Source organism: Falco rusticolus, chromosome 9 (assembly GCF_015220075.1).
Source record: "Falco rusticolus isolate bFalRus1 chromosome 9, bFalRus1.pri, whole genome shotgun sequence".
In the NCBI taxonomy this organism is placed as follows: Eukaryota; Metazoa; Chordata; class Aves; order Falconiformes; family Falconidae; genus Falco; species Falco rusticolus.
Window position 1 is genome coordinate 15,625,616 of NC_051195.1, and position 15,819 is coordinate 15,641,434.

At 42.5% G+C, this 15,819-nt stretch overlaps 1 protein-coding gene across 4 annotated transcripts in view; it reads right to left on the bottom strand.

The window, feature by feature from the left end:
- CCDC6 (coiled-coil domain containing 6) overlaps positions 1-14,190 on the bottom strand; it is a 54,218-nt gene extending 40,028 nt beyond the window's left edge. For 2 of the 4 annotated variants that reach the window (XR_005106098.1, XM_037399454.1), the window contains exon 1: positions 13,828-14,190. Coding sequence is in view for 3 of the 4 variants with exons in the window: in XM_037399454.1 (XP_037255351.1) it covers positions 13,828-14,136 (309 nt within the window). In the remaining variant the exon portion in view is untranslated. Of the gene's footprint in view, positions 1-2; positions 122-2,469; positions 3,859-13,827 lie in introns of those variants that run through there. The other 2 variants (XM_037399455.1, XM_037399458.1) reach the window with 2 other exon arrangements.
- Positions 14,191-15,819: the final 1,629 nt, after the last annotated feature.

Below are 15,819 nucleotides of genomic sequence, written 5' to 3' on the forward strand. Positions count from 1 at the left end.
ACCATCAGCAATGAAGTAAACCGGTTGATGGTATGCAATTCCATTCCACTTCAGGTTTGTAAACACTTAAAATAGCTTCTCTCTTTACATTGTGATGCTGACTTGCAAGAAACTTGCAGAACTGAAACATACAAGTGGTGAAAACGAAATAAGCAAGTTATGAAAACAGGGCTCATTTCACAAACAAATATTTATAAAATTAATGCATTTGGTTCACTACAAACAAGCTATAACAAGCAATATGAAATTCATAACACAATCAATTCCTGAATTTACTTAAATAATTTAAATGCCTTCCTTCAAAAGAGATTAAAATAACATTAGCGTACTCTCGTCAAGGGTTTTTACTATATCAAAATACTGGCATTAAACAGTTAATACAAATGCAGCATGTGAAAAAGCCACACTTTCTGTGACAAAAAAATTTCAAGATAGAGTCTAGAAAAATGTGTCAAACCTCAAATGACTTTTACTTCACAGTTTAACTATGACCACATGCTGTTTTGCAAGTTTTAATGTAATTAAGGGCTATATGTTAATAATGCACCACAAAGGAAAGGTAGCAAGGTTGTACAGGCAAATATTAAACATTTCCTTTTTTAATCGCGTGATGTTACAACCTTAACAATCTGACTACTCATTCGATACATGCTTATAGCACTCATTTTTCTGTTGCTTAAACATCATCATGTAGAACAAGCTCCCAGACAGTTATCAGGGCTGGAGTCTCTGCTTCCAGTACACAAGAGCTGTAACCTGAGCCAACAGAAGTTACAAGCTAAGGCAGGAATGACCTAGCAGGAAAATTAAATCTAGCCCACAGACCTTTCCAAATGGCTCTATTTCATGAGGCTGTTTCTCCGTCTCATCACTGCACATGCACACAAAGTATACATTTCCTGCACTTCTTGCGTTTTCAGTAGCAGATTTCCAACGCATGTGTAAAATAAGTATGGTGCATACAAGCAACAAGTCCAGCTCTCCCAAGTCCTCAAGTTCACTGCATACTAGCAAAATATTTCTTCAAGATACATGTTAAATGTTCATCAGAAAGATCGCAATGACTGCACATGCAAACACAGCCTGGAAGGCACTAAGAATGGGGCCGTATTACACAGCTCCATTCTGAGCCCAGCAGAGGCAAAGTGACCATTCCCAGCACAAAGGTTAGGCAACACCACTCCAGCAGAAGGTACTGTGCTTTGCTAGGGCCTTCCACATTTTTCTTAGCACATACCCAACTCAAGATTTACATTGACAAAAGCAGCCAACACAAATTAAAACTACACTGTCAAACAGTCAACCAAGGTTTGAAATAGATTTCTGTATTAATCCTTTACTGATAACTACTTGAAAGACGTTTTTACTTATCTCTTTGCCAGTGACACTACTGTTTTACTGGCATTTTTTTTGTACTGTAAATAGTTCGCTAGTTAATCAATAAGTGTAAAACAAATAGAATACAGAAGCACATGGAACAGGTTTTGCTTTTGTTACGCCTCAATATAAAACCTGCTGAAAAATATCATAAAGATGCACATAAATAAATAACTAGATTTGTAGTTTTATGTTTAGCTTGCATGAATTTTTGAACATGCAGGTTTCTGGACATGAAAGTTAGAAAAAAAATCAAATTACTTACAGCTACTGATGTAGTATATACTATTCTGTTGGTTCTGGTGTTGTTCGTTTGTTTTTAACTTTTTTTCCATACCCTGCATGATCATTTGAATTACCATCCTTTTAAAATGCTGTGGTTTTGTTTGACTTGCATCTAAAACACTCAAGTTTAACGTAACCTGGCTGTGTCATGCTACTTAGCAACCAGTAATCAACAAGAGCATAAATATCAGCAACACCACCACTCAATACTAGACACTGCAAGAAATGTAGTACTGCTGCAAATCAAACCAAATTACTCTGCAATATCAGATTTCTAATGCACAAATGCTTAATAACGTATTTTAAATACTTTGCCTGTTTTCTGCGCACTTATGAATTGCCATTCATCTTCGACACACCCACACATCACCTAGTCCACTTTGCTGGACTGATCAATTAGCAAACTCAATACTGCAAACCCCCAAAGTTTCAGAGCAGGAAAAGCAAAAGGTTCAGCAGAAGAATAGACTATTAGATGACTAATTTACAGCACAGCTTCTGTTCAGAGGCACGTATGTTGGTGCTAACAGGCACTGAGCTGTGTTTTAAAATAACAAACTTCTGCAACCACAGCAAACTATTGTTAAAAGTAGCTTTGCTGCCACAACCATTTCTCTATTCAAAGACAAAAGAGCACAAACAAAAGCAGGGAGCAGAGATGTAATAGTCAGCCCCCCAAATAATCTTCATTAAAATCCTATTTCACTTTATGCAGCTCTCTTCTTTGCAAGTACACAAATGTGAAACACTTGTTTTTCTTCATGAGAGTGTATAGTAAGAGTCAAAGGATAATTCTGTTATACCCACCTTTTCCAGGCAGAAGGTGTCAGACCACTGCTGCATGGCACCTCCCACGTATCAGCAACTCTCTTGGTTTCCAGGCAGAAAACTGCAGGTTTCCTCACTTCCAGACTGGGTCCTGAGCTCAAACAGCCTGTGTACTCATCATCCTTCTTTTCTAGATCCAAGTGGCCTTCAGCACTTGAAGATCCTTCCTTCAGGTGTGTACAACCTGTGGCATATCTACACCTATCAACCTGCCTTCCTTCAAATTTATTAAAACCAGGGAGGACAACTACCATATCAAAATCCACTTCTGTGATTTCCAAACTATACCATGACATGCTCACCATGTAATTTCTTGATCCACTTTCTTTAATCCCTCTTTTTTTTGTTGGGTTTTTGTTTAGCTTAAATACAACTTAGACAATCATTAGGGATGGCAATGTTTTTCCCCACACTAGCAAGATATCCCTAGTCACTCAAAATAACTAACCTCTCAAGAGCACCTCTTTTAAAATCTCCCCCTAACTTCCGCTTACACACATTGGCTTTCTTATAGAAACACTTTCTCAGCAATCCACAAGTGCTGGAGACAAAGCTTGTTACTGATTATAATACTACCTTGTTCCAAACCAACACATTCCCAAAGTAAACAACACATTGCCCATCCCAATTCAAGACACATTAGCTCTAACTCCATCACAGCAAAAAAATGTTTCTACTTACCCCTCCTAGGGGTCAGTGAGTGGAGTAATATTTTGTTTTTTCCTTCTCTACAGTTTGGACATTTTACAGTACATACCACTGTATTCTGAAGAGAAATCTCTCTTCCGGCTTTCAAGACAAGCAGCAAGTCTATCGATTTAGTGTATGAAAATATGATGAGGCATATGAAAAAACATGTTCTTTGCCCTGTACCCTGTGTCTCTGATCTCTGCAGAGTTTTGCAGGATGGGAGGTTGTGGAACAGAATCATCCTTGAATATTCACTCCACACAGAACTGCAGAAGTAGGTCTAAGATTTTTTTAAGAAATGTCTATCCACCTTTCCACCCATGGAGCAAGAATTTCCAGTTACATGTCTCAATTTTCAAACAAAAGGGAGTTTTTTTGCAGATCTACATCTCAGGTTAAATTTACTCTTGAAAAAGGATTCGGGAGGTGTCCCTCCTCTTAACCCAACCAAGATTTCAAGGTCTGTGAGGACAGGGCTTTTGCCTAACGAATCAATTCCTGGCAACACTAGCCAGGACAATATTTCTACTCTTCATTTTTAACAGCTATGAAAACCGCATACTGTTTAAAGCTCTTGTAAAAACAACAATTAAACCCCCTACATTTTGCAAAATTCAGAGTAACTGCTTTTGCTGTTTATTTGAAAGTGAAGGGAAACAAAGTGGAAATCCCATCACTACCAAAAAAAAACCCAAAAGCCTTCCAACAGCCTCTGTTGAAAGTAGAAATCAAACTGTAAGGCACAGAAAGAAGTATAAATTCATACCACAGCCCACTGAACATTGTTGGGTTTTATACTGACTTGTTAAGAAACATCTACACTTCTATTTAGGACCAAAGTGTATCATTGTGGGAATTATTTATATATGTGGTAGAAATTTTAAATATGATTTGCATATACAACGATAAAGGAACTAAAAAGACCTTAACTTTACAGTAATAAGCAAAAACATCAAACTTTTAGGCAGTTTAAAGAATTAAAGCATCTGAGGAAGCTTTACAGGCAGCTGAAACACTGCTAGGCTGGTTCAATCTACAGCAGAGCTGAAGAGATACTCATCTAACTCACTAAGCCTACCACAAACTGAAAAACAGATTGCGTGAAATATTAACGCACAGAAGATGAAATTTCAAAGAAAGTAGAATTCAGAGTTAATAAGGGAAGAAAAGGCCTTATCCTAAGAGTTTCTTCACGAACTACAGATCAGACTATGAACTGAGGGAATACCCTTTTTTCCAGGAACAAAATGGCTGCAATGGAAGGCATGAAGGGATAGAGGACTCTCAGGAGCTGAAAAGACTGTCCTCATAGACAACAAATAGCCTACAATCTCTGTATTTTAACTGAAAATTGAAAAAATTACAAACTCAAGTCTCAGGATTAAAAATTGCTTCAATGTTTCTATAAATACTTTTCTTTAGCTTTCATGAAGGAGTCCTTGGACATGACAGAGAGATGTGAAACCTGCACATCTATGATTTGTGCTTTGGGGCTTCCTACTTAGATACTTGCATTTTTACTGTGGAATAGTTCACCTCAAATGTCTTGCCTTTGGTTTTGCTGCATTCTCTTATCCAATACTTTGAAATGGAACAGTAACAGTTAAGTAACAATTAAAACGAAGACACCTCTTCAATCAGACAGAAGGACTTGACTGAAGTAGTAGAACTTGAGATGCTCCCTTCTGGACATCCCCAGGCTGCTGCACTGGAAGCAAGACATCATAGGAATGTTTTCTATTACAGATTCATGGGAACTTGCTTTATATTGTATTTTTGCCTCTTTTCCAGAGCATGCTTGTGTCTCTTTTCCGTTCATTCTGTTTAGGTCCCAAATCTTGTACATAATTCAAATTTGCACATTCTGTCCCTAGTATTATCATCCTATAGTTGTTTGGGATTTTTTTTCTTTAAGAGAAAGAAAGGATTCATCTCTTCTGCTGCTGCTAAATTCTGCAACTTCCTCCTACCCCCAGCCCAAAAAAGAGCAGCAAAGCAACTGTTCCACTGCTTTTACCAGGCTTTGCTGAAATACATCAGATGTCTACTGCTGATGACTTGCAGTCCTTTTGAGGAGAGAGTACAGTCTTGTTTCCTCATTCCAATCACATTTCAAGATCTCTTTGTGGGAAACCACCCTCATGCAGCACCCCTAAGTCCAACTGCCTGACCAGCTTTGTCTGCAGCCACCATGGAGTCACCATTCCAAGCATTTTCTGCTTTTCCAGTCCTCACCTGAAGTCCCACCCAAGCACACCTTATGAGGTGCAGCATGAAAACAAAACATTTTGTTGAAGTCTCTAGCAGATGCCTCAGCTTGCTCACCACAGCTGTGTGACACACACCAGTATTATTTCCTCATTTACTACAAGCAGCTTCAGCACTAACAGTCCATAGAAGAAAATACACGCCATGTATACCAACACTTAAAACTAAAGACTTTGAACATAACAATTTTAATAATATTAACTGAAGTCAGTATCAGCAGTAGGAGGAAACAATCAATGAGGACAAGTAAACGGAATTAAATAGTCCAAGAAAACTATAGACCATACACATACTCTGGGAAAAAAAGTATTAAAAAAAATAAAATCACCTTCCTTCATTTTTTGAAATCAGCATTAAAATTCAAACTCCATTACAGTCAAAATCACAACTAAAATGAAGTACAGAACTTCCAGGATTTAGAAATTATTCTAGTCTTGTCTATACTAGCTTTCCAAGACTGGGATTAGCAACAGTGCTAGAACCTCTAAAAATCCTAACGTTTTAGTCTACCATCTAAACCAGCAGATGTGAAAGATGCAAAACTCTTGGTATTGGTAATACTAATTTGGGCAAGTGACCCATACCGTACTAGCGGGGAAAAATATAATCATTAAGTATTTCTAGCAGATATACAGCAGTAGCATACTTTTAACATTTCTTCAGTTAAAACAAGTATGTTGCTAGGTGTACAATGCAGAAAAAGCTAACACATCTCTCCTTCAGAATGTTTTTAAATCACTGGAGATAGACTAAGAAAGAACAGCCGTTAGTGTCAGTAAATGTTCAAACCCAACATTAAACAGCGTTTGTAAAGTAACAGCTGACTACAAACCAGTTCTGACATACAACTCAATACAACTTCAATGAGAAAGTTCACTTAAGAGAAAAGCAAAATTAGTTTCTATGCAGAATAGCAAGCCCACAGAAACACCAAGAACTTTGCATTATTAAAAATTCCCCAAAGCATTCTAAAATCTCATTTCTTATTTCACATCTATCCCCAAAGTAATTCAGAGCAATATACCAGTATTCCTACTGACTGAAGACATTCCACCGTTATTAAACACAGGAACATCAATAAGGTAACAGATTAAAAAAAAAAAAAAAAAAAAAAAGTGGAGCTGTTGTGTAATATTTAAAGGCAAGTAAGACACAGATGGTTATCACAGTTTGGTATCAACCCAATAGCAATACTGGAAACAAATTAATTTACTGTATAAAGGACAGAAACATAAAAACGGTCATTCAGCATGGTTTCATAGAGAACAAGTTGTGGCAGATAAGCAGATTCATCTTTCAGCCAAGGACTATTTGTAATAAAGACAACCGCAAAGGTGTAGGATGTGTATATGGTACCCATATGACTTTTTGATTTAGAAATACATGCCATACATTATTTAAAAATGGTTATAAAATAATCAAAGTATACAGCAGGATTTCCAAAGTGGCTTACTGACCTCAAAAATACTTGTCAGTGGAAATTTCATTAGAAATTTCACACAAATATGTAGTAAACATAATCTTGTTCTAAATATTCATGCACATTATTCTTCAGTAAGTCATTTCTGATGAACTCTGGGAGACTGAGATAAGCAAGCCTGTAAGAAACAATAAGAGAGAACAGACACCTTCACATTTTGTTCCATTTGGAACAAATTCATTTTACCAAAGCTGAGCTTCTGGGAAGAAAAAAAAAAAAAAAAAGAATCCCACAAACCAAGGGATTCTCTCGGAGAACAGACACACAGAAACAGAACAAACACCACCTCTGTATTAGCTTCATGTGTGATGCCGTAAAACAGACTGCTACTCAAGGTCCAACAGAGAGACAGCTCACCTTCACTTTTGCACATCCCATTGGCAAAATTGATACGGGGTGAGGGAAAGAAATTTAAGGGGTTGGTACCCCTTTGTGAAGAAAAAAACAGAGGCATAAAAGAAGAGAGCCTCAAAAAACCCCAGAAAATGGGAAAATACCCTTCCCGACACTAAGAATTCACAATTATTAGCACCAAATGAAGTGCCACTGGACAGCCCAGCAGTACAAATCAGACCTGGAAGAGGCACAGGCGTGCTACTGCATTTCTGCCAAATCAGCCAGAGCACACAATGGTAAGCTCACAGAAGACAACTGATGATACCAGAAGAAAAATAAAGTCTGTCAGCTCTAAATTAAGCTATCAGAAACATTTGTGCAAATTTGAAGCAGGAAAGGGTGTTTAGACTAGATCAGCACATCATGTACCCGCACCATATTAATCCAGCACATCTGATTTCCAGCATCACAGAGCCCAAGAGCATAGTTCAGTTTGTCGAAGTAAACTAGAAGCTGCCTGTTACAGTCTCTGCCTTCCTAAGGAGAAAGCCGAGGAGCCAGAAAATTCATTAACATAGCCAAAAGGCACAGCAGGAACCAACAGCTCAGCCTCAACAAAGCTGATGGGAAGAACCAGAGGTAGGACACCAGAGCCTTCCCAAGCACAATGGTTCTTCACCTCTGCATGTCTTCAAATTAAAACTGGATACCCTTCCCAAAGACACATTTCAAGGTAAGTTACAAGATTCAATGCAGGAACAACTCAGAAAAACATGAAGATGTGACACAAATCAAAGCAGACTATTTAGTAACCCTCTGGAGCCTTAAACTCCCTGAAAGTATAAGCACGCCTGTTTATTAGACATATGAAGTTCAGAAACATTACTTTTTCTGTGTTTTTTGCCTGTTTTTTAACCAGCACTGAAGGCATCCTACAACACAGACAAATGGTAATGTGCAGTTACCATTGCACTGACAATGCTTTTCCCTGGGAACTCGATATGCTGTGGCTGTGCATAACTACCAAATGGATGTAGATGATAATACACCTTTCTCCTATTAGTTCACCAGTCGCAGAGCAAGTAGCATTGCTTTTGCCATGTTAACCTTAGGGCCAAAACAGTTAACACTGAAGTGTATTACTAAGCTTCCTTTTTCCTTTACAGACATTTTGTAGAAGCTCAATAGAAACTTCTTGAGAATCTGAGGCAAATGTAAACCTGTTAGAGGACACTCATTTCCTATGTGCCTGCTCTTCCTGAAAAATTTTGGATGGAGTTTCAGTGTACATGAGCTTGCCAATCTTAGTAACAATGTTATCTTTACTCCGAAAAGCAGGTAAGCAAAGCATTTCTAAAGTTATTTTTGAGTTAGACTTTTAGTTTAGTCCTGCTACAAATCAGTTACAAACAATGCAACTGGATACAGAAGTCCCAAGCAAGTTTCTTGCATCTACAGAAGACATCATGGAATGGCAAGTCAGCCTCTTTCACGCAAACAAGACCTACTTTAAAATAAAGAGTAAATAACAGACTTACACATACCTCTTAAAACACTAATATCTTTGCTTTCTTAGTTTGCTTTTTACCTCTAGCCACTACTATTTCTTTCATTCATCTCTGTGCCCTTAAGTGAGCACCTTTTAAAGGTTCATATTTCAATTCAGTTAGCCTGTCCCGCCCTTTCTTATACTATTAATAGACCTATACTGTATTGAAACAGGTGTTCTGCTTTGAAATTCTGTTGCAAACTCCAGGAAAGAAAAAAGCTGTTAAAAAGCATTTTTGCAGGAGATTTTCGACAATATAGCACACCCATTCACTCCAAACTATCTATCCAAGCTGACATTTTCCATTAAGACCTGCAACAGCAGATCTCGTGCATACACACAAATGCCACCACACAATTCCTTGAGAAAAAAAATGTTAAAACCATATTTATTTCCAGAACCTATATCTGATTGTTTATTGAGAAAACTGTAACAAGTCTATGATAACACACAAGATTTTTCCAATCTGCAAGTCCCTGAAAGCCTGTTTGTTTTCAGATGACTGTTACTGAAAGCAACAAATTTCTTCAGGATTTGTAAATAGGGGCAAGGAAACAGGAGCTGAGTAAGGCTTTTTCTTCCATTGTTTCTCCCAGCTGGTGGGAGGCTGTTTACTGCTCTGCAGAAATACAGAGGACACCAAGAAGCCAGGAGATGCAACAGCCCCCTGCTAACACACAAGGAATAAAAAAAGTCAAGCTGAGAGCCAAGGTGCAGAGGCACAAGTTTAGCTAGAGACAAGGGTAGCAGAGGTCTCAGTAAAATACTGCCACTCGCAACCCACAGCAGCCTACAGCAGTACCATGTCCCAACACCCCTTGCCAGCAAGTGCTGCAGCAGTCACTACCAGACAGCAATAACTCACAGCAAGCTCACAAAAGCCAGTGTCCAAGTGTTGCTTATGCCATAAGCGTTTTAGATCAGACTGCCCCATCTGAATTGATGATCCTGTTGGAGGCTCCACACAGCACCATGAATTGGGCTTTCTAAGATAACTCCCTTCACTACAAAGCACACTGTGGGGCAGGGGATGGGATGACACACCAAAACTGAGAAACTGTTCTTGTATTGTAAGATCTATATAACAAAGCATTACAACTGCTACATAAAGCCTTCCGGAGCACGAATATTTTTAAATTAAGGCTTCTCAAATACGCTATCTCCACATCAGTTAAAAAAAAAAAACCACAAATAACCAAATAAGGCTTACTATACTTAAATTTTCTAACACTACAGAAGATGCCTGAGTATAGTAGGCCAATTTACACAAGTTTAATTACTGAATGTAACATCCAAGAGTAAGCATGCATGTACCTGTAGCAACCAGGGACTAAAACTCCTTTTGTTATTAAAAGCACTGTTTGCATGAGGCCTGTCAGTTCAGAACAGTAACAAAGAAAACCAAAATGCTTCAGTATCAGTTAAAGGTTACATTACATGGCTTTCACTGAAATAGGATGACTTCGTCACATCAAACACTGAAAAGCAGAAAAAAAGAAGTTAGAACCCCAAGCTCTACTGACTTCAAAAGAAACTTCCTGACCAAGACATACCTACACCCAGCTGAATTATTTCAGCTTTTGTCACACACAATAATTTCATCTTTTGAAAAGCAGTCACCCCACCACCACCACCCAGTTTTGAAGGTACTCTTATTTAAATGGAGAAATCGTGCTGTCCCAGGCTTAGCCCATTAAATACAACAACTCCTTGTTAGACATCTTTCACAAAAAAATTAAGGAAGTTCACACAGGAAATACACTTCTGGTAATGCAGCACTATAACCAAAACTCACTACTTCACATCTCAAATACACAGTGTCTCAGATCTTCAGGTGTGTGATTTTTCCACCTAGGCACCATCCATTTCATTTCCTAAAAAAGACTTTGCGGAAACCTACCCTGAGATCATAAAATTAAAGACAGCTAAATACATATAAATGAACTCTCTGCAAACGGATTAAGTGATCATGATTATTTCTTCTTCATACTTGATCTGAAACTTTTCATCTTGTCATGTAATCTCTTGCACTGCTAGATAACACTTTATTTTATAAATTTACCTAGCTTCCTCCCCACCTTGCTCCCTCCTTCACAATTTGTTACTAATAATAGCAGGTGAGATAAACTTCTCATGTATATTTACTTAATTTCACAGCCTTGCACATAAGCAACCACATAATTTCATGTTCATTTCAGGCTACTGGAAGGAGTAGAGTTCAGACATCTTTTTGGATGTACACTTAGTCCAAGCTAGTTTTACCAATTTTGGTATTTAAGCAGCATCTGTTTTTACATTTTTTTGGAGGACAGTTTATATGGAGTCAGTGAGCATACAAGCCTGCCAAGACAACACCTTTTCTCAGTCAGTTTTCTGACTGCAATTACTTAACATAGGTCTCCTACACTTAATTAATGCTTATTTTCAACCCTACGACATAAGGGTTAACTACAAAATAGAACCAACAGGATCCTAAGCAGCAAGCTATTTAATTCCCAAACCATACACATCCACGCTTACACCAGTAATACTACACACAAGCACAGAAACAAAGAAGAGGACGTCGTATTAATACACCAGCATGAACACAAGAGGAAGGAGGAAGAAAACCACTTTCTACCTGGTAAACCTTAAAGCCAAACTATTTAAAACCATTAAAGACAATGGCAGGAGCCAGAGAAAGTGAGGAGTCTCTGTGGCACTGGACAGCGAAAGGCTTGCAGATGAAGAGCCACGTAGTTCAAGGAGTCACCTTCACCTACAGCACACAAGTTTAGTCATTTCACCTGCTATTTTGGCTACCTGTTGGTTTCATTTTGCGCTTCACAGCTCATCCTCAACACTTGATAAAAATCAAAGCTGATTCGTGACATTACAATGTCTACAACAGGAAACTGATATGCAGTCCCCGTCTGCCAGCAAAGCAACACGGCGAAGAGCTTGAGATGGCTGGTGGAGGAGTAAACTGATGAAGGCTCAAAATCACAATGGAGAAAATCAGGAAACTTTCTATTTAACTGCATTTACATGCAAATGGAACACATTTCAACGTTCCAATAAAGTTCATCTCTAGTCACTTGTATACTACAGCCACATTGCAAAGCTATTTTGACTGCAAATGTGTTTACATTATGGACTATGTAAACCACAGCACAAAGTCTCAGTGGCCTGAAAAAAAAAGTTATGTTTTGCATTCATTATTTTGCCACTTCCTGAATTAGAAGTGGTTTACTCAGTCGTGCACACAGTTTAGCATACCAAAGACAGAGTGCCTGCTAAAGATGCCGGTTTTCCAGACAGCCTGCAGGTTGCTCTAAAAGTCTAACACCTTTTCTCTCTTTATCCAAGATGTCAAAACCATACAGACTGAGGTTTAGATTTAAGAAAAATACTTCCTTTTTAAAAATTAAAATCTGATGAAAATGTAAGATAATCAGTCCCTAGAGACAGCACCTAAAGAACTTTAATGCATGCAAACATTTTTTCAAGTCGTTTACAAACAATTCACCTACCAGGAGTTCAGAAAGATGCTGTGCCTTTCTAACAGGCAAAGAGAAAATGTCTGACTGACAAGATGTCTTAGCCCCTTTCAACATCAGAAGGCACTCCACTGCTACCTAATTAAGACACATTCTCTTCTCGTAAAATATTAACAAAGCACACGTTTCCCCAACTAGCACTGTATTTGTCATCCTTGAATAAATTACTTCTGTATTGTATTTCATGCACGCTTCCGGCCCACATCCTGCTAGACACTGAATGCTTACAACTGGGAACAGATGAGAGGTTTGCCTAGACGAGCTCCATTTCTTCGCTAGATGTAACAACGATGAAAATACTGATTATCAATAAAATAGCCATTACACTTGCAATAAAGTAACCCCTGTGAAAAATCATATGAGAAGACAACCAGCACGTGCAGGTGGGATTGGTCACTTTCCAGGCTTCTCTGTCTGTGCTGGCACGGGTGTACAGGACAGCATGCACAAGTATCAGGGTTACCTTCAATTGGTCTTTAACATGTTACCTATTTTGTTTGCATGCAGGCCACGATCATTACAACATCTAAACGCTCATTCTAACTACTGAATTAGCAATCCCCCCCCTCAACCTAAACTCCTAACCCTCAACCCATGGAGAAGAAAACAACGTCATATTTGTTGTACTTTCATATGTACTTTACTGAGAATTGATGCCTAAGTGCATCATATAAAATGATGTTTAATTCCAAGTTAACCTTGCAGTGCTTATAAACCGATAGCTGAGTTCTTCCCAGGACAGAGCGGGGTGTGTTACTTGCGCTGTTTTTAAGGGGTTTCTTTTAAATGAGTTCTCAAATAACTTCTTGAAACTCTACCACAGCTAACAGAACGTTACAAACACATCAAACACCTCTTCGTGTCTAAGACACTGTCCTGCACCTCGCCATTTCTGCACAGTGGCTGATCCGACAATCCGTAATCTCCGCAGATCGCTCACACTCGAAGAAAATCTCTACTTAGAGAAACTTCAGGGAACACCCAGCATGGCCCTCGCCCTGCGCGGCCCGTACAGCCGCTCACCCCGAGGCCCCGCCGGGCCGCCCCCCGCGCCCCCCTGCTCGGCCGGGCCGCCCCCCGCGGGGAGCCGGGAGGGCAGGCGGGGCTGGGGGCGGGGGGACCACCTCGGGCCGCTCCCCTCCCGCAAGCCCTCGCCGAGAGCCCAGGGACAGCGCGAAGGGCGCGGGGTGACCCGGCCAGCCCCCCGCCTCCCCGGGACAGGCCGCGGTGACAGCCGGGCCCCCGCCTGAGGTAAAGTCGCCTCGACCACCGCCGCCCCGGGGTGGGGTGGGGGGTGGGGCGGGGGGCGCCCGGCGGCGGCGGGGCGGGAAGGCCGCGGCCGGGGCAGGGCTGAGGGGAGGGCGGCGGCAGCCGGGCCCGCCCTGCGCGGACACCCCCGCGGCGGGGCACCCCCACGCCCGCCCGCCGGCCCTCCCGCCCGCCGCCGGGCCCGGCGCGGCGCCGCCCGCACTCACGATGGTGACGCTGGCCTTGCGCAGGTCGCGGTTCTCCTCCTGCAGCGCCTTGCACTTGAGCTTGTAGGTCTCCAGCTCGATCTTCAGCACCTTGTTCTCCTGCTGCAGCGAGGCCAGGCGGTTCGTCAGCTCTTCCAGCCGAAACGGGGAGATCACGATCCCGCCCGCCTTGCCCCCCGAGCCGCCGCCCGCCACCCCGGAGCCGGGCCCCGCCGCCGGGCCGCCCGCCGTCAGCGGCCCCGCCGGGCCGCCGCCCCCGCCGCTGCCGCCGGCGCCGTCCGTGTCGCTCTCGCTGGCGCTGTCCGCCATCGCCGCTGCTCCCGCCCGCCGCCGCGCCGCCAGGCGAGCAGGGGGCGGTGCCCGCCGCGCGCCGGCGCCGCGGCCTCCCCGCGCGCCAAGAGGGGCCGCCCGCCCGCGCCTCCCGCCCACAGCGCCGCCTGCCGGCCCCGCCGCCCGCCCCGCCGCCTTGCGCGGCAGCCGCGTGAAAAATCGCTTTAGTCGGCCGTAGCGCCGGCTCCGGCGGCCCCGACGGCATGGCTCCTGCCTGGGAGGCTTCGTTTAAATGTTACGCTACCCGTGGCAAACAGCTTGCGCGCAAACCGCGGATTTTTTACCTCAGTATGTAGGAAATCCCGCTCGCCGCTCAAACCTGTGACCCGCGTAGGCGAGCCCTGGGCTCCCCAGCAGCGCTGTGACTGATCCCCCCGGTGTTCATTTACACACGATTCCAGCAGCTGAACACCTTTTATTTTTCTTTTTTAAGGAATATATCTATAAACCCACACACGGGCCAGGCAGCACTGGCCAGCGAGGTAAGCGCGGGGTGGCAGAGGCCATGGCGCTGACCTATGGCTGACGCTGTGCCAGCCGCTCGTTGCCTTGCAGGGCAGCTGGTAGCCGCTGGGCCTGGGCACTGCGAGCAGGGCTCGGGTCCCCCCAGCCCGCCGGGGCACAGGGGCACCGCAGTGGCCCCCCGGCTCCCCTCCCCTCGGCGGCACAGAGGCAAAATGGCGTGGTAATTCAGGCCTCTGTACACCTGCAAAACCACTTTAAATTAAGATACATTAACGCCCATCTCTCATTCCACATAATGTATTTTCTGATTAGCATGTGCATATACTATACAGCATAATGGGGTCCATATTGCTCCTGGATAAATTAGTCACCATGACTGTATAATTGGTTTCTCAACAGTTTATGAAGGGAACTTTTAACAACAGTAATTTTTCTGTTAATGGCAAGTAAGGATTTCATTATCTCTAACTACGCCACCTTTTCGTTTTGTGCCACAGTACATTTCAAATTTTGCTCTTTTTAATGGCCGTAATATATGAAGGACTTCCATCTCTGTAAAGTAATCATTCCTTTTGCCTGCGTGGGAATGTAAGTGCAGGTCATTTTATTTTTGGTTTCTTAATCACCAGGAAAGCAGTAAAAGGGCTGCTCCTGGTTTTCAACAATGGGGACCACTCTCTGCGACACCTGCCCACACGCCTGACCCCGGCACATGGCGCTGCCATGCAAACAGGGCTCAAAATCGGGGTGGGTGGGAAATGGAGGTCCCCATCCAGCACTGGACGAACCCCACAGCTCCACTCTACCCCCGTCAGGGTGCATCGGCCCAGGACTTTTAAGGCTAAACAAGGTCCTGCACCAGTTGCCCTGCAGAAACTGAGCCATACTCCTCAACACTCTTACCTCTGTACTGAGCCTGGTGATGCCATTAAAGTGTAATAAGGCCATCAGTAACCCTGACCCTTGGCACCACCCTGGGCAGCTGCAGCCCCTCAGTGGGATTTCCCATCCCTGGGCATCGGTAGGGTGGGATTTCTCCCAAAATATAAGAGCATCAGCATTGAGAGATGCTGCTATAGGGTTTCATGCAGAGGTGCTGCACAGGTCTCCACAGACCAGCTAGATGATGTCCATGAAGTCTTGTCAGGACTTTTCAGTGCTGTCCTACAATGCTTCTGCAGCCACCCCTGGGGACCC